The sequence below is a fragment of the Cibotium barometz genome, chromosome 14, assembly GCF_041138505.1.
Source record: "Cibotium barometz isolate CiBa-2024 chromosome 14, ASM4113850v1, whole genome shotgun sequence".
Classification (NCBI taxonomy): Eukaryota; Viridiplantae; Streptophyta; class Polypodiopsida; order Cyatheales; family Cibotiaceae; genus Cibotium; species Cibotium barometz.
This window is the reverse complement of record NC_141059.1, coordinates 5,852,113-5,878,213: the sequence shown is the minus strand read 5'-3', so window position 1 is coordinate 5,878,213 and position 26,101 is coordinate 5,852,113. Positions and strand designations below refer to the sequence as shown.

The window sequence follows — 26,101 nt, the reverse complement described above, 5'->3', positions numbered from 1 at the left end:
TTTTCAGTATTAAATGATATTAAAACAAGTCGTGGAGGGAAAGTGAACCAGCCGACTGCTCCTGATGGGGTAGTATAAATAGTGGAGGCCACAATCCCATTCACCATCTCATTATTCACCAAGAGCTCAAGCAAATCAAGGGCTAGACAAGCCAAGGGAAGTGCTAAGCAAAGGGGTGGAGAACTGAAGGTCAAGGGCACGGTATTCCCAGCTAAGAAAAGGTACAAGATTGCTGTATTTTCTTTCAGATTTCTCATCATTCTAATAAAGCAAATACACCATCCGTGGTGGGGGCCCTATAGAGGGTAATTGGGACCCAATACTGTGTCCTCTCCATCTCTCCCTCTCTCTCTCTCTATTTCTGCACATCTCCTTTCAGTTTGTGCGTTGATTTCCATCGAGAAAAGAGTGCTGAATTCTGAGTTTTGAAGTTACCGATTCTTCTCCGAAGCTTCCGCATATTACAGTGGTATTAGAGCCTACTTCAAGCACAAAGATTCAGCAAAGAAACCAGAATTTTTTCTCGCTCGTGTGGTTGGTTTTTAGACGCCGGTGGACTATCCCTTTCGGAGTGACTCCTGTCCCTCGAAGGACGGTTGGTTTTGCCTCCGGAAGTCTCCCACACAGATAGTGGATGGTCAGATTGCGTTCCGGAAAGGAATTGCATTTTCTTGCTATGGCGAGCTTCGACGACGAGAGAGACCAAGAACCATGGGACCAGAGTGCACCAGGCAACCCAGCTAGGGCACCAGGCTTGAGTGTCACAGACATGTTCCAGCAGATGATGCGAGCAATCGCAAAACACACAACCAAGTTGGATGAGTAGAAGGCGCGGATCTTGGCTCTGGAGGAGCGTACCCACTCTCCAGCGTCGCGTTTTCCATCTCCTCCTCCCTCTCCTTCCGTATCCCAGATACCAGATCCTCGACACAGGGACCCTCTCGCGGGGTCACAGCCGCAGCCAAGCTCTTTGCTTGAGTTGCAGATGCGTGCATTGGAGATTCGAGAACGAGAAGACGAAGCCATGCGACGCGTGGAGCACGAGCGTTACCTCAGAGCCTTGGACGCCAGATTGACACCGGCGGCGCCCTCGAATCATTTTCCCGAGAAAATGAACTTCAGTAAGTATAATGGTAAACTCGATCCCACAACTCTTTATTCATGGTTACATCAATTTGAAGCTTACTTTGCCGCAGTTAGGAAAACAGATACTGACAGAGTGATCTTAGCCAGTTGGTACTTGGAAGGTGGGGCCATTCCTTGGTGGACTCAGTGGGCTCATGCCCACACCAGAGCAGGTATAGCAGCTTATGTGTGGGACGAATTCGTCCACGACCTTAAGCAGCGGTTTCTACCGCCCCACTACCTTGAGCGACTCGAAGACAAGTTCAGGGGAGCGCGTCAGAACGCGCTATGGCCTAGACACACAAATCCAATGGGAGGTGCGTATGTTTAGGCCAGCCACCTTTGAGGACGCACTCTCGCTTGCGCAGAGTGCAGAAATGAAACACAATGGTGGCAAGCCCAAGACTTCCCAGCCGGCTTCTCCCAGGGCTAACGCCTCGGGGGAGCAAAAGCCAAAACCAAACGGGGTCTTCCCCAGGACAGAGCCCGGGAGCCTCTGGCTCCAAGAACTCGAATAATGCGTCAAAGCTTACTCCGGACCAGAAAGCGGAGGCAGGCAAGACATGTGGCAAGTTGAGTGCTGAGGAGCTTTCTCAGTACAAGAAGGAGGGTAGATGTTTCTTTTGTCATACAAAAGGACATACTTCTCGGGATTGTCCTAAGAAGCCTCCAAAGCCCGCCGCCGCCTCCACAGCTTCCGTGGTGAGCTCAGCTCCCACACAGACCCCAGCGGCTAACCCTAGTTCTTCAAACCCCGGTGCTTCAGTTGGAGCAATTATTAGCCGGGAGCTCGAAGATAAGCAGAAGGACGCCCATGACCAGGAGTATAAGCGCAACGAATTGCTCAAGTCCTTTGGCTACATAGGTGGCCAGAGAGTCGTTGTCTTGTTTGACAACGGCAGCACGGAGGATGTGGTCACGGAACAGGCCGCTAGGCGTGCCCGTTTCGATCTGACTTCGGTGGACAAACAGGTTGAGGGTTTTAGCACAGGTATGACAACGAGCGTCAAGTATGAAGCTCTAGGTGCTAAGTTAGTGATTCAGGGCATAGAGTTTGTGCGTGACTTTATGGTTGTCCCTCTTGTAGGAGCAGACATCATTTTGGGTATTCAGTGGTTTCACAAGTTTCTCCCTGATGTCAAGTGGGACAAGCACACGTTCCAGATCAATCGGAATGTGTCAAACGCCCCGGTGACCATTAAATGTGAGCCAGGAATTCCGAACTTTCCGCTCATAAGCCACTTGCAGGCTAAGCGAGCAGTCAGGAAAGGCGCACAGTGTGCGATGATTTACATCTAGACAGCCCAGACGGTGGCCAGTGCTTCCGAGAAGTACTCGGTTCTCCATGAAATGTTCCAGAAGATTTTTCTTCGAGACAACCTCCCTCCCCAGCTCCCCCCGTCCAGACCGGAGGATCACAAGATTGACCTCCTCCCAGGCTCGGAACCCCCAAGCAAGTTTCCGTATCGCCTTTCCAAGGCAATGGAATCGGAGTTGGACCGCCAACTCCAAGAATTGTTGCAAGCTGTCTTTATCCGCCCCAATGTGTCACCATTTGCAGCACCGATCTTATTTGTCAAGAAGAGAGATGGGTCTTCCCATTTGTGTGTCGATTATCGTGCACTCAACAAGCTGACTATCAAGAGCAGATTCCCGATACCTCGAATTGACTATATTCTCGAGAGGGTGAATGGAGCAAAGGTGTTCTCAAAACTGGATTTAAAGAGTGGGTACCACCAGGTACGGATTGTGGAGGGGGACATCCCCAAGACCGCATTCCGTACAGAACGGGCCCACTATGAATTTGTGGTCATGCCATTTGGCTTGACGAACTCCCCAGCTACATTTAACCGCATGATGATGCGTGTTTTCCGGGATTTGATTGGAAAGTGTGTGTTCATATTTCTGGACGACATACTCATTTTCAGCTACGGTTGAGCAGCATGACATTGATGTGGAGAAAGTCCTTAAGTTGTTGGAAAGCAACGAGCTCTACGTCAATGAAAAGAAGTCAGAATTTTATCTGTTCCAGGTGCATTACTTGGGATATATAATTAGTGCTGAAGGCATTCGACTTGATCCGGCTAAAGTGGCCGAGATTGTCAACTGGGAAGTACCTCAGACAGCCTATGACATTAGATCATTTGTGGGTATATGCCAGGCATATTCCACCCACATCGACAAGTTTTCTGGCCTCTCGGCAGATCTCACCGATCTGCTAAAGGGAGTGAAAACAAGAAGGCAAAAGATTCGAATGACTCCACGAGCATTGGAGGCATTCCAGAACCTCAAGGTGGCTTTGTCAGAAGCGCCTTGTTTAGCACTTGCCTCGTGGGACGACCCATTTCAGGTGATCACTGATGCGAGTAACATCGCAATTGGAGGTGTATAGCAACAGAATGGTCATCCAGTAGCTTACATGTCCCGTAAGTTACTGCCCGTCGAGAAGAACTAGTCAGTCTATGATCGTGAACTCCTAGCAATTATACAGGCCTTGAAACATTGGAAATATTTCCTGTATGGCCGTGATTTCGAGGTTCGCACTGACCATCAGGCATTGCGCTGGATTCAGACGATGCCAAGTGCACAGTGGAGTGATCGACAACACCGCTGGAGTCAGATATTCCAGCAATTCGGTGGAATGATTGAGTACCTTCCAGGAAAGGCCAATCCAGTGGCCGACGCTTTGAGCAGGAAGGGACAAGTGTCTATGATTCAGACCACTAGACTTGACCTTGTTGGTATAGGACTAGAGGACATGAAGCACACGTACGCGGATTCCGAGGAATTCGGTACTCAGTGGGAACAGGCATTGGATGCCACAGGACCATGCCATTTTCTGATACGCGATGGTTGGCTTTTCTACAAAGGCCGACTATGTGTCATGAAGTCATTCAGGACAGCTCTTCTCCATGATGCCCATGACGCCATTACAGGTGGTCATAGGGGCATGAATTCGACTCTGGAGAAATTAGAACGGCAATACTATTCGCCAAAGATGAGGCGTGATGTGTTTACATATGTGCAACACTGTGACATTTGTCAAAAGGTGAAAGCTCCTCGTGGAAAGAAGATAGGGTTGTTACAGCCCTTACCAATTCCTGAGGGTCCTTTCCAAGACATTTCGATGGACTTTGTCACAAACCTGCCTCCCAGTCCGAGTAAGCTTAATACGTAGTGCTTAACTATTGTTGATAGGTTTAGCAAATTTGTTATGCTTGTTCCTTGCAGGGCCAATGTGACCGCCGAGAATGTTGCCCAGCTATTCATTCGGCATCGGTACCCGATTGGCGGGATTCCTAGAACCATAGTGTCAGACCGAGATGCCAAGTTTACCAGTCATTTTTGGAGGGCATTGTTTGATAATTTTGGTACTAAGTTGAATTTTTCCAGTGCATTCCACTCACAGACAGACGGCCAGACAGAGATATACAACCAGTTGGCCTTTGATGTGCTGAAGTGTTATGTCCACGATCAACACAAGGTAAGTGGGAATCGTATTTGCCTTTAGTTCAAGCTGTTTTGAATGACTCTTTTTCTTCAGCTATTGGCAGGACTCCATATGAGGCAGCGTTTGGAAGACCTTTCCAGTCGTTGTTAACCAGGACTTCGTCTTCAGTACCGGAGGTGAACAGAGTGACGGAGTCTTACCAGGAGATCTTAGAGTCAGTAAAAGACAGATTGGCTAACGCGCAAGAGGCCTACACTCAACAGGCCAATAAAGACCGAAGGGATATGAAGTTTTCGGAAGGAGATTGGGTTTATCTTCGGATAATAAAGCAATGATTGAAGCAGGTGGGCAAGCGATGCCCAAAGTTGTCTTCTTTCAGGAGCTTCGGACCTTTTTACATCCGGAAAAAGATTAATGAGGTGTCTATGCAGTTAAAGCTACCTCCGAGTTGGACTATGCACGATGTACTTCATGTCAATTGGTTAAAACCATATGCAGGTCCACCCCCTTCAGAGGTCAAAGACGAAGCGGAACCAGACATTGTGGATGAAGCAGAGGTAATGGTTCCAGAACAGATCCTTCTACACCGTTTCAAGCATGGCTCAGGCCGAAGACTACGACAGTTCCTCACAAAGTTTCAGGACCGGGGAACCCATGAAGCGGTATGGCTCGACAAAGAGTTTTTCGAAGACTATCCGGCATTATTGACGGATTATTTGGAGGCTATGCAGCTTCCGTCAAGTTAAGCAGAAGGGGATGTCACGTGCATCGCGCACTTGGATGCCACATAGACATTTCTGTACAGAAGGTGCAGGACCTGGGATGGTGAACTGGTCCCATGTGAGCCCTGTCCGGGACGAGTCAGCCATGGATCCATCTCAGATGTCCGAGGTCAGGTGTGCATTGTCCTGCACAGGAGTCCAAGGTCAGGTGTGCACTGTCCTGCACATGAAACAGTGCCAGTCCGCGCTGTGAGTCTCCCTCTGGAATGATGTCAGTTGTTCTGTATGTTTGGTCTGCCACCAGATGTCAGACAGATGTGTAGATGTAGGTATGCAGCAAGTTTGGACACGGGGAAGGCTATGGGCCACCCCAGGGGGGCCAGGCAGCCCAAGGACTTGCCCACCAGCCCAAAGAGCGGCTGGGCAGGCTGTCAGCAGGGCTTGGCCAAGCAGCCGAATGGCTTTTGGGCCAGCCCAGCCAGCTGGCTAGCCCATAGGGCAGCCTAGACTGCAGGCGGCCAGTGCCCAGGTGCTGCCCAACAGCCTGCGCTGGCCTGGACAGCAGCCCACAGAGGCGGCCAAGACAGTCCAGTGTGAAAATGTGGGATTTTCAGTATTAAATGATATTAAAACAAGTCGTGGAGGGAAAGTGAACCAACCGACTGCTCCTGATGGGGTAGTATAAATAGTGGAGGCCACAATCCCATTCACCATCTCATTATTCACCAAGAGCTCAAGCAAATCAAGGGCTAGACAAGCCAAGGGAATTGCTAAGCAAAGGGGTGGAGAACTGAAGGTCAAGGGCAGGGTATTCCCAGCCAAGAAAAGGTCCAAGATTGCTGTATTTTCTTTCAGATTTCTCATCATTCTAATAAAGCAAATACACCATCCGTGGTGGGGGCCCTACAGAGGGTAATTGGGACCCAAAACTGTGTCCTCTCCATCTCTCCCTCTCTCTCTCTCTATTTCTGCACATCTCCTTTCAGTTTGTGCGTTAATTTCCGTCGAGAAAAGAGTGCTGAATTCTGAGTTTTGAAGTTACCGATTCTTCTCCGAGCTTCCGTATAGTACACCCCGTGGCTCTGTTTGGTCATGTGCAGCACCCAGGCACAGTCCAACCAAGCAGCAGATCTCATTTAGCCCGCCTGCTCGCCAGCTGATCTGCTTGTATAGCTGAAGCCCAGTAGGGCTCAGCCGGAATGACCAAGAAGCTCCACAACAGGTGACGGTCCAGCCACAGCCTCGATCACTTGACTTACAAAGCATCCAATCCACACACCAACCATGAAATTCCAGCCCATCTCTTGCCCTCTGCCCAGCACGGTAGCACTTGGTCAATTGCAGAAACACTCTTACTATGCTGCAATCATCCTGGTCCAAGGAGCTCAGAAGGCAGGCAGGCCAAGTGTGGCAAACCAAGTTCGACTCGAGTGCACCTTCTACTGCTTTGGATCAGCAATAAGCAAGCCCACACTGTAGACCAGACTGCAACTTGAAACAGGTTGCCCATATCTGGTTTATGGATATGCTATCCTATGATGCCTTCTGGAGGAGCATATTGTAATTTGTGGTACAAGTGCACTTCTACCAAGTGATGAAGGATTAGGGACCTAATCAAAAGATTAATTTTGAGTGTATGTATGGCTGCTGCTTTTGATAGGCTGGGCATGACAGCTGCTTGGATCAGCTTCATGTTTCTGAGTCTATGTTGAGTTGGATGTAGGCTAAGAAGACTCGACACTGGATTGCTACATGACGGGATGAGCTAAGCAGAGAGGCTGCTAAGCTTGCGCTCCAGTACTGTGTGAGTGCAAGTTATAAGATTAGGGTTAGGATACAAGGCATCAAGATCTATAGACTTATGGAAAAAGAGGATTAAAAGCCAAGGTGAGCTTGAAGGTACCTAAATCAAGAGCCCATGGAGTCTACCTAGGCAGTAAATTTAAAGAGAGTGTGACTAGTCTATGCTATGTATATGACATGTGAGTGAACATTCAAGAGTGTTTTTTTTGGGTCGTTTCAAACGGCATGCATTCGATAGCTGGTTTTGACTAACTGGACATGGATTTTGACTTTGGGTTGACAGGCGAAGCTTACGACAGAGAAGAATACCCTTGCAGCTTCAGTGAAGAAGCTTACCCGTGATGTGGTGAAGGCATGTGGAGTAGAAAGCCCTTGATTGGTGAACATATCAAGAGTTAGTTATGGTAAATGTTCAGTTTCTTTTTGCATTTGGACTTTTGTTTTTGATGATGTCTTTATACATTTTGCAGTTGGAGACCTTCAAAAAAACTCTTATGCATTCCTTACAAGAAGAAGATGAGAACCAAGCAGTAAGATGCTTCACTTACACTTCTATCAATTCTTGGATTTATCATGAAGTGCCCTTCTTTGTGTAAGAATACACAATAGCAGAAGCAGGATTACCACAATACAAAGTACTGAATCGCAGAAAGTTGTGGAGAGTAAACAATATTACTGCCTGCAAAAACTTGATTACAAACTGATGGCGTCCACCCATCCCTACGCTCCAGGTAAGGAGCTTTGATGGCGATCTAGATAGACTCTCGGACGGATGATATCTTACTTACAAGAGAGCTTGAACATAGTGAACTCAATGATGAACTAAGGCTGTTGCCAAACTAGTTTATATATAGTACCTAAGGTCAGCATGGATGTAGGTCGGCCACGTCGGCCAACTCATGACTTGGTCTAGAATGACCAACTGACCACATTATCCGACTGGGACCATATTAGACAACAACATAGTCACGTAGGGATCTAACGCAGCTCCCACAGCCATCTGAGACCGTTTGGACTCTTAAATGGGCTTCGCAACCCGAGAACAATGTGTCCTCAATTTTTTATCTAGCACTCACTAATGCGGTCACATAGCTCACACAAGCATGCATCCTACTTGGCAGAGTGCCAAGCCTACTTAAGCCGTCTCCTTACCATCTGGCCACACTTGGCTACCATCCAATGTCCCAATTGGAATTGCTAGGTGTGCCTGGGTGCTGCTCACAACGGCTACTTCTCATACTTACAAAATAGAGCACATCCGTCACACCCGCAGAAACATTACGAGGGTGAAACATTGAGCAATGCTTTTGCAACACTTTTAAGGACTATAATGGGTTTTGTGGGACTTGTTTTGAAGGTTACTAAACCTCGTTTACTTTTATGGGTTATTTTTTGATTCCCATTTATGGCAGCAAGGTGGTGATGACAAGCAATCAAGTAGTAGGCTTTCAGCCATTGATTCATTAGTTTCCTCAGTGGTGCCCCAAAGAGGTGCGTTTGATGTCATTTTGCAATGGGTCAAAAAGCTACTCACTGGCACAAAGGCTGAAAGGGAGACATATTTACGTAATTATTGCAGATTCTAAAAGCAGGAGCACCCATCAAGAGATGTTTTCGTCAACACCACCAAATCTCACGCCGCATCTGTCCCCAAGTGGGTCACCTATGAGACACTCGGCTGCAACTTCACCCAAGGCAAGATCAATGGCAGTTTCACCAAAAGGACAATCAGTTTCTCCAAAGGGACAATCAGTGAAAGGCTCCTCGAAGTGGCACTCTATTGGAGATGGCAGGTTTTCTCTGCCATCATCTCTACCAACAAGCAAGCACTCGACAGCACCTAACTCTCCTCCTCATGCAGGGTCACATCCAGGTTCTATTGCATGCTCAGCATCTCATTCTTTTATTCTCAAAATGATCAGATCCTGAAGGCCTTGGACTCTTGAACTCTTTGCATCATGCATGGGCTTTAATCCACAACTGATTTTGGCTTAAAGTGGAAGCAATTTGAAATTAAAGTGGTCTCTTCTTGGTATATCTATGTGTGTGTGAGACATTTGTATGCATATGCATATGTATGTGTATGTGAATGTATGTGTGTTTGTGTGTATGTATGTATGTTTTGTTTGTATGTATGCGTATGTGTGTGTTCGTGCTCACGTGCATCCGCGTGTGCATATGCACATGGATGGATGGATTTATATATGTATGCATGTATTTTTTTAAAACAAAACTGAGCATTTTCTTTTTGTGAATGGCGCAGCTAGGACAGCTCGAATTGATGGGAAAGAGTTTTTCCGTCAAGCCAGGTTCAGAAATATTGATAAAGTGAATTATGGCTCAACTTGAAGCCTTCTAAAATAGAAGGCTCAAAATGGAGCTTTTATCTTATCAAGCTGCTTACCAAAGATTTGGTTGGTTGACGCTAGCTTGGTTTTTGCAGAAATCGTCTCTCTTATGAGCAGTTTAGTGCATTTCTCGCTAATATCAAGGAGCTAAACGCACACAACCAGACAAGAGAGGTGCTTCCCATATGATGTTAGTTAGATCATTTGTTAACTCTTGCTAGATAACATCACACATTCGGTCCTTTCACGTCACTTTTCTGTGAAAATGTGATAATTTGGCAAGGATTATGAGAAAATTGAGAACCTTTTACTGGTGATTTGATGCTTCTGACTTTGTATGACAGGAGACTTTGAGGAAGGCAAGTGAAATATTTGGTCCCGATAATGAGGATTTGTACTCTGCTTTTGATGGGTTGTTAAGCCATCATCTTCCGGGTCAAGGCTAGTTTCAGAAGTTCAAGCCGTTTTCCAGGACAATTTTCTGGCTCTTAATCTTGTGAGTGCTCATCTTTTTTCAGATAGATGTGTGCAAAATCTTGAAAATGGAGAAGAAAAGGGAGAAGGTCGGCTGGGGGGGTTTGGTGGGAAAGGTGTTGTGGGGAAGGAGGTCATTGTTGGGACCCATTATGGGTGTCTTGTGTACTTTCCTCTACACTCTCATCTACGCTGTAGTTTTAGTTCTTATGTGGTTTGGTCCAATTTCATCACAATTTCACTTAGCATATTCTTCAGCTAGGCACCGACAACTAACCCGCATAAGAAGGTTGGTTTCAGCCTTCAACCAGCATTTCATCCTTAATGTAACATTGAGAGCAGAGAGGGAAACATCTTGCAATCCTTAATGGAAGCTATGGAGGCTTGAAGGCAAACATGGCTATGGCATTTGATGAGAAGAGAAATAGGGGAGAGTGAGAGAGTTAGAAAGAAAGAAGGAAAGTTATATCAACGTCTACAAAAGGCCAAAATGACCTATGAGACCAAAAAATTACATCATGTTCATGGAATACATCATCATGGGTACTAAAAATAAAGAAAAGAACAAGAGCTGATCCCAATTCAAAGAGCATCAAGCTCTCACATCACCCTAAAATATCCCGCATAGGGCGCTACATCATGGTACCCAATGTAGTAAAGCTGAGCCGGCGGGAGAAAGTCTTGTGGTGGTGGGAAACGATGGCTCTGATCCTCCATTGGTGACGCAAGTGTGGGCAGGACCATGCTTCAAAGAGAGAGAAAGACAATGCTTCAAAGAGATATCAATTGTATGACATAGAAGGAAGGAAGAATGAGACTGTGGATTGCAGATGATTGGAGAGAGTGTTATGTAGTTGCTTGGCATTTGCAACTATGATAGGGTCTATGTGTTTTTGGGTAAAGCGGTTATGCTTTGCTAGATGCTAGGTGAAGCTTCTTTGCTTTGTAGAGACGGTTTTGAGGGATCTTGGCACACGAACATATATTTTGTAGAGGTCCAGATTCAGAGCAGATTTTGTTGATATTGAAATCAATAGGTTTCTTGGATATATTTATGCTCTCGAGAAGGTTCAATTTGTATGCTGAAAGAGACTGCTAGCAACCTTTAGTAATCTTCGGAAGACTTGCAAGTTGAGAAGTGATGGATGTTGGTATCCAAGTGATCACACACATTGTCATGTGCACAGTGTGTATCTACCGTGTGCTACACGCACACAAGACTAGCTTCGAGGTTTCGGGAAGCTTGGAGCTAGGTAGGCTGATTGGTGAGCTGAGTTAGGGATAGACTAACGGGCGGGCACCCAAGTATGGACGGACAGGCGCCCAAGTGTGGACGCCCGATGACCGGCCAAGAGCCTATAAAAGGGTGGCCAAGTTTAGTCATTAGTCATATAGAGTCTCGCGTGATTTGTGAGAGCTCTATGGTCAGGAGCCTGGATCTAGTGCAGACGTGTTCGTGGCGGTATGGAACGTCACGAGGAAGGGATTGGTCGGTACGTCCATCTAGTTAGCTCAGCTCGTGGCTCGGTGGGGACAACCAAGTCTTGTGGGCTTGCTTATGGCTGTCATGGTTGGGAGGTGAGTCATGCCTGCACCCCCTTCTTGTTTGTTTGTTTGTTGCAAGTTTTGAGTCATGTACCAGGAGCGTTCCACGAGGAGATCCTTTGGGGATTTGACAGTGGTATCAGAGCATACCTCGTGAACGAGCAAGTCGGTAGGTAGAGAAGATGAGGTCGAAGAAAGGTATGCGATCAAGAAGCTTGTTGTTTTTGTCTATGCATACTACTGTTTTTCAGATTAGTATGTTGCTTTTTCATCAAAGAAACCCGTGATGATGGAGAAGGTGGTCGGGTAGGGTTGATTTGTTTAGCAAGAAGAAGGCTAGATGCGTTTTTGCAGTCGTATGAACTGTTGAGAGAGAGAGAGAAAAAAAAAGCCAGTTGGCTATTGTAAGAGAAAGAGAGAGAGAGTGAGAGAGAGGGTCATCCACTGTTGTATGCGCAGGGTCGGGTGCTGTTGGCCGGGTCTTGCACACGGGCAGTGGGCGTAAGCGGTATAGGCGGGCATCACCAGTGCGCAGGCGACAGCGCCAACCAGGTGGACGCAAGCGCACATGTGCAGTCGACGTGGGCAGCGCAGGCAGACAGGCGGCCAAGCCTAGGCGCAGGCAGGCGCAAGCAGCCGAAGGCACACGCAGCATTCGGCGGCGACTTCAGGCCCACGCAGGCGACGGGTTGCACTAAATTCAGATGGGCGAAGGAAAAAACGTGAAAGCATACCAGCGTCCGATTTTAGCTTTTGTTTTTTTTGAAAAAAACAAAACAAAACAAAACATACGCTTTGCTTTCGTTTTTTTTTGGATTAAACCTTAGTAAAGGGTTTAAAGACCCACTTAATGCTTAAAAGTGTTTTTTTTAAGAAAACAGAATATATATATATATATATATATATATATATATAAGTGTTTTTTTTTAAGAAAACAGAATATATATATATATATATATATATATATTCTGTTTTCTTTAAAAAAAACACTTTTAAGCATTAAGTGGGTCTTTAAACCCTTTACTAAGGTTTAATCCAAAAAAAAACGTGAAAGCATACCAGCGTCCGATTTTAGCTTTTGTTTTTTTTGAAAAAAACAAAACAAAACAAAACATACGCTTTGCTTTCGTTTTTTTTTGGATTAAACCTTAGTAAAGGGTTTAAAGACCCACTTAATGCTTAAAAGTGTTTTTTTTTAAGAAAACAGAATATATATATATATATAAACACAAAAGCAAAAACTCAAGAATGCTTTTGGGGAAGTCTATATATTCCCCTTAAGCGGGCTTCTTGCCACACATCTCTCAAGTTTTCAAGCTCTCAAGCTCTCAAGTTCTCTAGCACTTTTCTTGTGCAAGATCGAATTTTCTCTCCCCTTGCCCCCTTCAAGATGTCAACCCAAGAATCCGAGTTGGAGCCCCTTACCGAATGTGGCGATCATACCTATGAGGTACGCCTACCTGCGGGTCGACAAGTATGGGATCGAAAGGTGGAGATGCTACCAATCCGGATTCAGGACTACAAAGATTCCACTTTCTTCATTTCTCATACCTTCTATGGATGTCAATGAATTAAGTGTATTTGAAAGCAAAGAATTACAGAAGATACTTGATTCGTTTCAAGATGTATTTCGTAAGGAACTGCCATCGGGCTTACCACCTGAAAGGACAGTAGATCATCGTATTGACCTCATCCCTGGTGCTCATCCTGTCAGTATTCCACCTTACAGGATGAGCCAAGTTGAAGAAGATGAGTTGGCTAAACAACTCGAAGATTATCTGAGGATGGACAAGATCCGTCCAAGTAAATCACCTTGGAGTGCACCTGTGTTGCTTAGGTGAAAGAAGGACAACACCTGGCGAATGTGTATAGATTACAAAAGATTGAACAAGCTGACAATTAAGAACCGTTATCCTCTCCCTAGATCAGATGATCTGATTGACCGATTAGCAGGAGCGAAATATTTCACGAAGATAGATTTACGTACTGGCTATCACCAGATACGTATTCATGAAAGGCATGTCGAAAGAACCGTCTTTTGGACTAGGTATGGCCATTACGAATTTCTCGTATTACCTTTTGGGTTAACCAATGCTCCAACCACTTTCCAGCAAATGATGAACGATCTTTTTCATGATCATTTGGGAAAATTTGTGGTTGTGTTCCTGGATGATATTTTGATATATAGTCGTACTCTTGAGGATCACGTTAGACACCTCACGATTGTCTTATCTATTTTAAGACAGAAGCGACTATATGCTAAATTAAGTAAATGTGAGTTTTTTATGACAGACATCATTTACTTGGGACACAAGATCACTAGAGATGGATTGAGCATTGACTATGACCGAGTTCAAAAGATTCTGGACTGGCCTATACCACGAACAGTGAAACAACTTCGCTCTTTTCTCGATTTTGTTGTTTTTCTTCGGAAATCTGTGCAGGAGTACTCTCAGCTCACACTACCGATGACCGACTTGTTGAAAGGTCGTGGACGTAAGTCAAATCAGCCTATCACTTGGAATAACGATCTGGATATGGCCTTCAGACTTTTGAAAGATAAAGTCAAGGAAGCACCTATCTTAGCATTACCCGATCCTAGTCGGCCGTATGTTCTTGAAACAGATGCCAGTGACTATGCCATCGGGACTGCCCTATTTCAAGATGGTAGACCTGTTGCTTTTGAAAGTAAAAATCGAGACAACACTCAATCTCGTTGGCCAACCCTTGCGAAGGAGCTTTATGCTGTGATTCACGCTCTCAAGGTTTGGAGACATTATTTATATGGCTCCAAGTTTATGGTATTGACTGATCATCAGTCAATCAAGTATGTGTGTGATGCGGATGACTTGACAGGAAGGAAAGCTCGTTGGGCTGAGTTAATGCAAGATTTTGATTTTGAGATTCGTTATCGAAAAGGGTCCATGCAGTTGCACTTAGTCGAATTAGAGAGGTGAACTTAGTCGTTCACCGAGATTTCTACTGACTTATTTCAGTCATTGAGAGGGCTTAGCAGAATTGATAGTTATTTTGGTCCAAGGCTCAATGACTAAGCAGCCTACCATTCAGGCTGCAGGAGGCTAGTGGATGATTCGGAATGGTTTACTATTCCGTAATGACAAAATTTGTGTACCACAGATCCCGGACATTAGGTCTACGATTCTTAAGGAGTGTCACGACGCCCCTTCTATTGGACACCCTAGGGTACACAGGACACTATCGTTAGTGAAACACACTTTTTATTGGCCAAAGATGAAAGGGTATGTAGAAGATTATGTTCTCAAGTGTCAAGTTTGTCAAGCAAATAAACCTGAACGCTTTAGACAAGCTGGGTTGTTGCATCCTTTGCAAATCCCAGGTAATAAATGGGAAAGTATTTCCATGGATTTTATTACCGGATTGCCAAGAACGCATCAAGGCCACGATTCTATTTGGATTGTGGTAGATCGTTTGACAAAAATGGCGAAATTTTTACCGACTCGGAAGACCATTACAGCTACGCAATTAGCATGGCAGTTTATCGAGCAATTGTTTAGACTGTACGGGTTGTCAGTGATAGGGACTCTAAGTTTACGAGTGATTTTTGGAAACTTGTTTTTGAGAAGTTGGAAACAACTTTGAATTTGAGTTTCTCTAATCATCCTCAATCTGATGGCCAGACTAAAAGAGTGAATCAGATTTTGGAGGATATGCTTTGGGCATATGTATCCAAAAGACAGAGTTCATGGGAGGATTATCTTCCTATGTTAGAATTTACATATAACAGTACTAAGCATACGAGTACAGGTTTTAGTTCTTTCATGCTTATGTATGGTTTTCAACCCAGATCACCTGTTACAATGGAATTTTCAAGACTTCAGCATGATGCAGCACGTAATTTTTTGCAAGATATGCAAGAAATGTTACAAGTTGCGAAGGAATCTATTAGAAGTGCTCAAGACCGAGACAGATTTTATTCTAATAGACATCGTTCACCCAGAGAGTTCTCTGAAGGAACGATGGTGTATTTGCGAGTTCCGAAAGATTCCAAGACTTTACGGACAGGTCGATCTCCGAAATTATCCCCTAGATACTGTGGACCATTTCGTATTACACGACGGATTGGTTCAGTTGCATATGAATTGGATTTGCCTTCCCATGTGAAAGTTCATCCTGTATTTCATGTCAGTAGACTTAAGGAAGTACTGGGTGGAACAGACCAATTAGTTACTCCTCAAGAAATCATAGATGTCGAGGACATGACATTTGTTCCACACGAACCTGAAAAGATTCTTGGATTTCGTGAAAGAAGATTGCGTAATACGCTTATCACGGAATACAAGATCAAGTGGAACGATCGTGTTGAGGAGGACGCTACATGGAAGACATTGACTACTCTTCAGAGAGATTACCCTGGCTTTTTAGTGAGCTCAGGAGTGAGCTCTTAGAGAAAGGGGAGTATGTCATGTGCACAGTGTGTATCTACCGTGTGCTACACGCACACAAGTCTAGCTTCGAGGTTTGGGGAAGCTTGGAGCTAGGCAGGCTGATTAGCGAGCTAAGTTAGGGATAGACTAACGGGCGGGCACCCAAGTATGGACGGGCGGGCACCCAAGTGTGGACGCCCGATGACCGGCCAAGAGCCTATAAAAAGATGGCCAAGTTTGGTCATTAGTCATATAGAGTCTCGCGTGATTTGTGAGAGCTCTATGGTCAAGAGCCTGGATCTAGTGCAGACGTGCACATGCTTCATGCAGCCGAGGCCTGCGAGGGTAGCTTCGTGGCGGTATGGGACGTCACGAGGAAGGGATTGGTCGGTACGTCCATCTAGTTAGCTCAGCTCGTGGCTCGATGGGGACATCCAAATCTTGTGGGCTTGCCCACGGCTGTCGTGGTTGGGAGGTGAGTCATGCCTGCACCCCCTTCTCGTTTGTTTGTTTGTTGCAGGTTTTGAGTCATGTACCAGTAGCGTTCCGCGAGGAGATCCTTTGGGGATTTGACACATATGTAGCTATGGAGGATGAAATATCATCATCATGGTGGAGTGTGTAAAAGAGAGATGAAGCAAGGAGTGAGAAGAAGGTTTAAGCCATGGCAATGGTTGTACAAGATGAAAAGAGAGAGAGAGAGAGAGAGAGAGAGAGAGATGTGTTAACAACCAAGAGAGAGCAAGATTGTACAACTGAAATGATATTCATGGTGATAATGAATCCACCCAAATACATGCTTTTATAGGCACCAAGGCCTTATCTTTTGACCCTAAATAAGAGGGTGTTCACACCATCAAGGACACTTGACCAGACTCCAAACTAACTCCGAAATACCCAACAAATCTCCCTTTGGAGTGATGGTGGAGTTGCATGCATAACCTTTAGTAGTCCCGTACTCCAACACAAGCAAAGACCAAACATGGACCCCGCAACTGGCTCAGTGGCTCATGAACATGGCTTAGAGGCTAAAAGCATGGCTCAGAGGTTCATAAAGCATGGCCTAGTGCAAAGGGCTCAAAGGTCAAGTCTTGCTCGAGGGAAAAAGACCGCTTACATCAGCATATTACCACCCCCCCCCCTCTAAGCAAGGGCAAAAAGGGGAATGATGGAGAGGAGTCTTTTTGTAGAACCAAGGCATTACAAAATCCAAAAGGATCCAAAAAATATAACTCGGACATTGGGGGACTACCCGGGCAGAGAACCAAACACATACAACAAAAAAGATGGATTTTTGAAAGTTACCAAACTTCCCGTATGGTAGAACGTCGATGATGATCTAATGTTTTCTTCTTGCGTCGACGCTTCAACTTGATGGTCAAGTGTGGGATGTGTACTTGCAAGGAGAAGATACTTTGTGATGGTGCTTGCACTACCGATGGTTATAATCGTTTTCGGCGTAAAAGCCAGGGCAAAGAACCCGAGAGAATGCATGAACATTTCCATAATATTTTAACTCAAACTGATATGATCACTAAGGACATGGGCAAGTTGTTGAACTGGTGAAGCAGAGGAGCACCGAGTACAAGAAAAGCTTTGAAATTTGGCTAAGCTTTGAAATTTTACTTCATACCAAACTTTGCAGAGATGACGTGGATTGATAATAATCGCAAGACTGAAGAGAAACGCAGTGATTTGACAAAAACACAAAGGCTTTGTTGACGATGTAGCAGCTAATGTAGATGTGCAGAAGGTTGATGAAATGTGGAAAAGAACGCTGCGCTGGAGGAGTCAAGGTGAGCAGGCAGAGCTGGCACAGATGGCAAGTCGCAGATTGAAGACACAGGTAGTGTAGATGGTGAGTCAAAGATGCACTGGGTATGGACTGCGGTGTTGAGAACTGCTTGCTGGGGCAGAGTAGGTGAACAACGGCAGCATGACGTGAGGGCAAGCGGAAGTGCAGTTGCTGAAGACGTGGCACAGGGGCTGTTGTTGTTGGCAGGAGCTGACAGGCATCAGGAGAGGAGTGGCCTGAAGATAAAAATGCAGCAGGTCGAGTAGGCCACTACAGCTTGAGGAGGGTGGCACAAACGTGGGATCGTGGAGGCCTCAGTTGTCAGCAGCGTGGCTGGAGGGCCCCGAGCACAAGCAGGTCACTAGTCTCCGGGCCTATCGGAGGAGGGTAGTTGGTAGCGCTGCAGGGAAGCGTGTCGGTGTTGGTGGCCGGCTGGCCACTAGCGCCGCCAATTGCAGCCAGCGGAAGGGGCAGTCCAAAGGTGGATGTCGACAGATCTGGGCCGTTGGGGGCTATGCAAGATGATGGTTGGCTGTGGAGCGACATCAGTGCTGGAGCCACGTAGGTACGGAGGTGTAGCTCAGGAAAAAAACATTATGGCATGAGAAAATGTGTCATGGCATAAGAGAAGAAAAATGCAGAGGTGGTGATTTAAAATGCAATTATGATGATGGTGGTTCACCCTAGCCTTGATGCCATGTTGGTATCTAGGAGATCACACATATGCAGCTATGGAGGATGAAGTATCATCATCATGGATTCATGGTGGAGTATGTAAAAGGGAGATGAAGCAAGGGGAGTGAAGAAGGTTTAAGCCATGGCAATGGTTGTACAAGATGAAGAGATAGAGAGAGAGAGTAAGAGGGAGAGAGAGGTGTTAACCAAGAGAGCAAGATTGCTCAACTCAAATGATATTCACGTTGATAATGGATCCACCCAAATACATGCTTTGATAGGCACCAAGGCCTTATCTTCCAACCCTAAATAAGAGGGTGTTCAAACCTAGCGCATTCACACCACTTGTCACCAATTGGCCAACCATTTGGTCCATCTCCAGATTTGTGTCTTGTTCACTTGAGGCCAGGCCCATGTGAAGGGGCCAGTATTTTGCATAACATGGACGGGAGCCAAACTGGTGCCACCCGTGTATGACCTGGACTGTGTTCTATCCATGGGATTGTCACACCATGGAAGAGCCAGTATTTGTGCCGTGTCTTGCCTATGGGACTATCACTCCATAGGGAGGCTCGTGCCTGGATCTGTGTCTTACCTATGGGACTGTCACTCCATAGGAAGACCGGGATTTATACACTCCATAGGGAGGCTCGTGCCTGGATCTCTGTCTTACCTATGGGACTGTCACTCCATAGGAAGACCGGGATTTATACTTTCTGTCGTGCCATCATTGTGCCCGACAGGAATGTCTAGTACTTGTTCCATGAACGGGAGATATGTCCATGATACTGTTTGCACATGCATTCATGTTTGCATGCCTGGAACTGTCTTCGCGTGACTTGTATTCTTGTGTTTGCCTGTTTGACGTGCCACTTGCTGAGCGGGGACGCCTGCCACTGAGTCGTGAAGTTTGCTCTGTCTTCTGATGAGTTTTGTTGCGTGTGAACAGGTGGTAAGTGTATTCCATTTGTTTATTTTATGGCATTATTTCTAACCTTTGTTTTTATAAGGTTGCAGGTTCACACTCATTAATGAGTGGGCGGCCTCCCCAATACCTCATGGTGCCCTTTTCTAGGGTGGGCACCCTTTATGGGCACCCACACTTGGGCCATGGTGGGGAGAGAAGCCCTCCCTTAACCGTGTGTGGTGGTGGGTGCATGGTCACCTAACCACCCTCCCTTGGAAGTGTCTTCAAACTGGCCGCCCCTCATGCAAAGGGTGAGTCGGCCAGCTGTACGTGGCTCGGCCACCTTTGCCCAGGCGTCCTACTCTTCCCCTGAAACGGCTGCGCACAGGGCCTCTCTTCTCTTGCCCGCAAGCGACTGCGGGCAAGAGACCCTCTCTTATCTTGCCCGCAGGCAGCTGCGCAGAGGTCGCCTTATCTTGCCCGCAGGCGGCTGCGCACAGGTCGCTCTTCTCTTGCCCGCAGGCGGCTGCAACCAGGTGTCACTTTTCTCTTGCCCACTAGCAAGCTACACACAGGGCCTAGGTCCTTCCCTTGTCCCTATGCAACTGCACTCAGGCGCCTCTGATTCTTGTTCTCCCACTAGCGAGCTACAGGCGACACTCACTTACGGGCGGGCAGCAACAGTAGTAATAGAGCCTTTCCCTCTCATGCGTGGGTGCCTAGTTCTACTAGAGGCCATACTCATTGTTTTACAAGGTACATTGATTGAGATTCAAGCAAAGGTCTTTGGTGTAAATCTTTCGAGGGATATTCACTGCTGCTAATACCCGTTCGGTGCCGGGTAGTCCAAGCTTTTGGAGAACCACGGTCCGTGGGTGCCGAGATCGGGAGAGCCAGGCGTTAGTACGGGAGCGCCTGTTTGTGCGTGGTCTTGGAACACCAGTGGGACGCTCTCTACGGATTCCAGTGAAGGCACGGGACCGTAGAGACTAGACTTCATCAAGTGGGTCGCTCTACTACGAACGTCTACTTCAAGTTTATTGTTTGGTAACTATTTTTTCATTTCAGTTGTACATGGACATCATTTGGTTCATTGAACCCATGGAACATTGTATCACTTAAATACTCCCAATAATATATCATATATTGAGGGGGGGGTCGGCCCGTTCTGGCCCAGTGCTAGTGTCCATTGATCATCATTTCATTTCAGTTTTTCAGTTGTTATTGAGTTGTACATTCATATTGTGATATTTAAGTTGTGCTATTACGCATGTGGGTGTCCAACGGAATCTACCCTCACTTGACGGGATTGGTTTCATTGGTATCAGAGCACGTTCATTTCCCTCTTCTTAGTGGGGAAACGAACCTATGTTTTGGACACCCCGCTTCTAGCACACTTAACACAATGGACAGCCAAGGCAACCCTTTGGAAGTGCCTGATTCGAGGGGCCCATCAAGTGCCTCGCGTGATTCTGATGCTTTGCAGGGAAGGCACAAGCCCCTTGAGAGGGTGAATGATAGCGATTCGAGGGGACAACCGTCTCATGGAAAGACAGTTATGCAAGAAGAGGAGCCTAATGCAATGAGGGCTGAATTGGAGCATATGAGAAAGCTTTTGCAGGCAAAAGAGCAAGAGCTGAAATTCTTGCATGAAGATCCCCATGTACAAAGTGCCATTGAAGCAAGGAAAGCCGATGCAATGGTGGACATGACTTTTGAGTCCATGGCACGAGAAGTGGGCAAGAAGCCAAGGGAGTTGGCACTTTCCTACCTCCTCTGCAAAGGTGACATCAAAGAGGGGGAAGATGGAGAGCTGAAATTCAAAAATCCACCTCGCTTGAAGCATGGAGATCCCGCATCTCAAAGGTTGAGGTCATTTATGCAAAGGAAAGAGGTGACAGCCACCTCTCGTCATGCATCTTCTCCACAAGGCACAAAGGGTGACAGGTATATGTATGCTAGTTCGTGGAGGGCATGATGGTCACATGTATTCAAGGCATGTATCCCATGGAGGGGGTGACAGGTCTGCAACTAGAAGAGCTTTGCCTACTAAGTTGTCTCATGGAGAGACATTGCCTTATGCAGGAAGGTCACATGCATCTGATTTTCAGGTTCGTGGAGCACATGCCACCGTGCTTCATGAAACTTCCATGATGGCCCATGGAGCACATGCCACCGTACTTCCCCGTTGGATAAGGGGAAAATAAAAAGAGAGGACCATGAGCCTCATGCCAGAAAGCTCAAGGAATTCAAAGCAAGTGACAAGTCCGTTAAGTTTGATGTTTTTCATGGAGAGCATGATGCTTCCAAGGTGTTAGCATTTGAAGCACAGTTTGATATTGCTTTTAGTGATGAGGACTTCACTGAGAAGTCTAAAGTACGCCATGCTAGCATGTTCTTGAAGTGGACAGCCGCTCATTGGTGGATCACTGAAAAGACCACCAAAGACCCCATTTGCACTTGGAAAGAGTTTAAGGACAGATTTTATGCCCAGTTCTTGCCAACCTAATGCGGAGCAAACTCTCACCCAAAAGTGGGATAGACTTGAGCAAAGAGATAATGAAAGTGTGCAGCAGCATGTCAATAAGTTTTGGAAAGTGTTGCTTGAGGTAACTCCCTTTATGCAAATCACTGAGGATGAAAGAAAGAGGAAGTTTCGCTCCGGATTGCAACCAACTTATCGTTCGGGCATTGAATTGCACCCGAAACACACTTTGCAACAGCTTATAGCCTCTGCTCTTGTTACGGAGCAATTGGTGCTCAAAATTAAGCAAGATCAAGGGGGTTCTAAGGGCAAAGATAAGGCTGTCCCAAACCTGCAAAAAGGTGGACAGCCACCTAAAAAGAGCTTCCGGGAGATCCAGAAGGGAGGTAAAGCTGAAAATACCTCATCTAAAGATCATGGGCCAAAGAAGAACAAATTTGGCTTGACCCCCGAGCAAAGGGAGCAATATGCCAAGGAGGGGAAATGTTTTTCTTGTGGCAGTAAAGAGCACATGTTTAGACAATGCCCTGACGGCAAACCAAAGCATGAGGACAAGCAAACCAAGGCAAATGTGCATGCAGTTCCCGATGTGCAGGGAAACACAAAACATGATGGAAAAGAGAGGATGGTATGCAAAGCATGGGGACAAATCAAGGATCAGCCCGCCTTATTTATGTTTGATGATTGTGCAACAGATAACTTCATCTCTATTCAGATGGCAGCCGCCTTGGGTATTGAGGTTGAGAACATGGGGCCTCAAATTGAAGCAAAAGCTGCCTTTGTTGGTAAAGAGGTGCAAGTTACCCCACTTATAGGGAAGTTGCGTATACATATCCAGGGTTACCTTGATCATGAGCATTTCTTGGTTGCACCACTTAATGGATGTGATGTATTCCTTGGCAAGCCATGGCATCATAGGCTTGAGCCCCGCAAAGAGTACAAGACAAACATGATTTATTTTATGCATAGAGGCCGCATGCATGTCATTGATGCCGGTAAGGAAGGAGATTCTATACCACTTGTATCTCACATCCAGATTAATAAAGCAATGAAAAAGAGTCTTTCTGCGTACTTGGTTTTTGTTCGTGATAGCATTGAACCAAGTCATCAAATTGTGGATGCTTTGACTCAGGATAGGCTGAATTTTCTTCATGCATACAAAGATTGTTTTGCTGATGCATTGCCAAGTGAATTACCTCCTCAAAGGCCCGAGGATCATCGCATAGATCTTGTGCCAGGCAGTTCTCCACCTAACAAACCCGCATACCGTGTGAGTGCCGCACAAGATCATGAAGCAGGTTAATGAGCTTTTAGAGAAAGGTTTGGTTCAGCCAAGTTCCTTACCTTATTGCTCTCCCGTGCTTCTTGTTCAAAAGAAAGACGAGTCATTCCGCATGTGTGTGGATTATAGAGCTCTAAATAAGCTCACCATCAAGAATAGATTTCCAATTCCGCGTATTGATGACATTTTGGATAAGCTTGATGGCTCGGCTTGTTTCAGCCGTCTTGATTTGAAGAGTGGTTATCACCAAATACGAGTGGTGCCACAAGATGTCCACAAAACTGCATTCAGAACAGCTTTTGGATTATATGAATTTTTGGTGATGCCTTTTGGTCTCACCAATGTCCCAGCCACATTCAATCGTATGATGGATAGGATATTCTGACCCCATCACAAATTCACAGGTGTATACTTTGATGACATCTTGGTTTTCTCCAAGAATGAGTAGGAACATAGAACTCATTTGGTCACAGTGTTCGAAGAGTTGCGGAAGCATAAACTTTTCACTAATGCCAAGAAAAGTGAGTTCTTTCTTTCAGAGATACATTATTTGGGTCACATTGTATCCAAGGATGGAGTAAGAATGGATCCTGCAAAGATAGAAACCATTCGGAATTGGCCAGAGTTGCAAAATGTACATCAAGTACGTAGTTTTCTGGGATTATGTTCATACTATAGGCGTTTCATAAGGCATTTTGCTATGATAACCACCCCTCTACATGATCTCACAAAGAAGAAAGCCACTTTCAAATGGACTACAAAGGAGCAGGATGCCTTCTTGAAACTCAAGCATGCTATCATATGTGGACCCGTATTGGTTGTTCCCGACTTGCAAAGGTCATTCATAGTGGAATGTGATGCTTGTGGTGATTGTATAGGGACTGTCCTAAATCAAGAAGGTCATGCAGTAGCATATGAGAGCTGTCGTTTGCATGATGCTGAGCTTCATATGGATATCTATGAGAAAGAGCTCTTGGCTGTAATTCATGCCTTAAAGATATGGAAACATTATCTTCTTGGGGCTGAATTTGTAGTCAAGACAGATCATCAAAGCCTGAGATACTTTCTATCTCAAACAAAGCTTTCGGAGAAGCAGATGAGAATGGCAAACTTTCTTTCCATGTTTCATTTTCAGTGTACATACTCCGGGAAAGAAAAATGTGGTGGCAGATGCATTATCCAGGAGGCCTTATGTGGCTGCAGTTTCAATGGCCTCACATGGGGACTTATCTGCCATGCGAGATCTGTATCATTTGGATGCTGATTTTTGCCATATATGGACTGATTTGATGGCTGGTCACTCACATGCCTCTTATGTGATCAAAGAGGGTTATCTTATGAAGGATAACTGCTTATGTGTGCTGAAGGATATGCGTCTAAAGGTTATGGAGGAATGTCACGCTCCACCTTATGCTGGTCATAGAGGTATCATGCCTACTACACACATGATTGAGAGATATTTCTTTTGGCCAAGCATGCGTAAAGACATTGAGACATATGTACGTGCATGTATTACTTGCCAAAAAGTGAAATTTGACAGGCAAAAACCTCCAGGTTTGCTTCAGCCATTACCTATTCCCTTGTAGCCATGGGAAAGTATTACTATGGACTTTATTATGGACTTGCCTAGATCCCAGCATGGGAATGATGCTATTTGGACCATTGTGGACAGGTTTAGCAAGCAAGCTCATTTCTTGCCCGTCAAGAAAACCATTAAAGTTGATCATATGGTCAAGCTTTTTCTTGCTAACATCTTCAAGCATCATGGTATGCCTAAGTCCATTATTGGGGATAGAGATCCTAGGACTACGAGCCTCTTCTAGAGGGCTTTATTTGATAACATGGGCACTAAACTTGAGTTTTCATCAGCTTATCATCCCCAAACGGATGGCGAGAGTGAAGCTGCAAATTCAGCCGTGTTGGATTTGTTGAAGTGTTATGTGGCAGATCAAAAGACTGCATGGGAGAAGTATCTTCCACTTGTTGAGTTTGCCTACAACAATACGGTCCATGCCTCCACGGGAAAGGCCCCGTTTGAGATTATTTATGGCAGAGTGGTCTTGCCACCCATCCTTCATACAAAGGATGAGATTTTTGCAGCTGATGAGTATGTACGTGACTTGGATGTAGCCTTTGCTCAGGTACGGACAGCCATTGCAAGGTCACAAGATAAGCATAAAATGGCTGCTGACAAGCATAGAAGGGACATGCAAGTTAAAGAAGGTGATTGGGTTTTGCTGAAATTTGAGAAAGCTAGGCTTCGAAAGAGGCCAGGACGAGAAGGATCATATCCTAAGCTTTCTCCTCGCTATTATGGACCCTTCAAGGTGATTCAAAAGATCAATGAAGTGTCATACAGGCTTGCTTTACCTAGTCATTGGAAGATTCACAATGCATTTCATGTGAGTCTTTTGCGGAAGTATGTCGGGCCAAATCCTAACGAGCCTGTCACAGAAGATCCGCCAGAGATTGATGAGCTTGAGGAGATCCTCCAACCAGAACAGATTGTCTTTCACAAGGAGATAAGGCTACCTGCAGGAAAACTTTCCAAGAGATACCTTGTGAAGTTCAAGAATTATTTGTCCATTGATGCAAAGTGGATAAATGAGGATTATTTTGTTGACTACCCACAGTTGTTGCAGGCATATCTTGAGGCTTTTCAGTTGAGGACAACTCTTTAGAAACCCGGGGGGATGTCACCAATTGGCCGACCATTTGGTCCATTTCCAGATTTGTGTCTTGTTCACTTGAGGCCAGGCCGGTGTCTCATGTGAAGGGGCCAGTATTTTGCATAACATGGACGGGAGCCAAACTGGTGCCACCCATGTGTTAGCAAGATGGTGTCGTATGGACGGGAGCCAGAGTGGTGCCACCCGTGTATGACCTGGACTGTGTTCTATCCAAGGGATTGTCACGCCATGGAAGAGCCAGTATTTGTGCCGTGTCTTGCCTATGGGACTGTCACTCCATAGGGAGGCTCGTGCCTGGATCTGTGTCTTACCTATGGGACTGTCACTCCATAGGAAGACCAGGATTTATACTTTCTGTCGTGCCATCATTGTGCCCGACAGGAATGTCAAGTA

At 45.8% G+C, this 26,101-nt stretch overlaps 1 protein-coding gene across 2 annotated transcripts in view; it reads left to right on the top strand.

Annotated features, from left to right (window-relative positions):
• Positions 1-26,101, top strand: part of LOC147631602 (uncharacterized protein At4g15545-like) — a 68,497-nt gene that overhangs the window by 28,660 nt on the left and 13,736 nt on the right. For both annotated transcript variants that reach the window (XM_086808121.1, XM_086808120.1), the window contains 7 exons: positions 7,385-7,453; positions 7,572-7,631; positions 8,514-8,592; positions 8,681-8,974; positions 9,365-9,410; positions 9,545-9,623; positions 9,794-9,945. In XM_086808121.1, coding sequence (XP_086664247.1) covers positions 7,385-7,453; positions 7,572-7,631; positions 8,514-8,592; positions 8,681-8,974; positions 9,365-9,410; positions 9,545-9,623; positions 9,794-9,895 — 729 coding nt within the window. In that variant the 3' untranslated portion in view covers positions 9,896-9,945. The remainder of the gene's footprint in view (positions 1-7,384; positions 7,454-7,571; positions 7,632-8,513; positions 8,593-8,680; positions 8,975-9,364; positions 9,411-9,544; positions 9,624-9,793; positions 9,946-26,101) is intronic.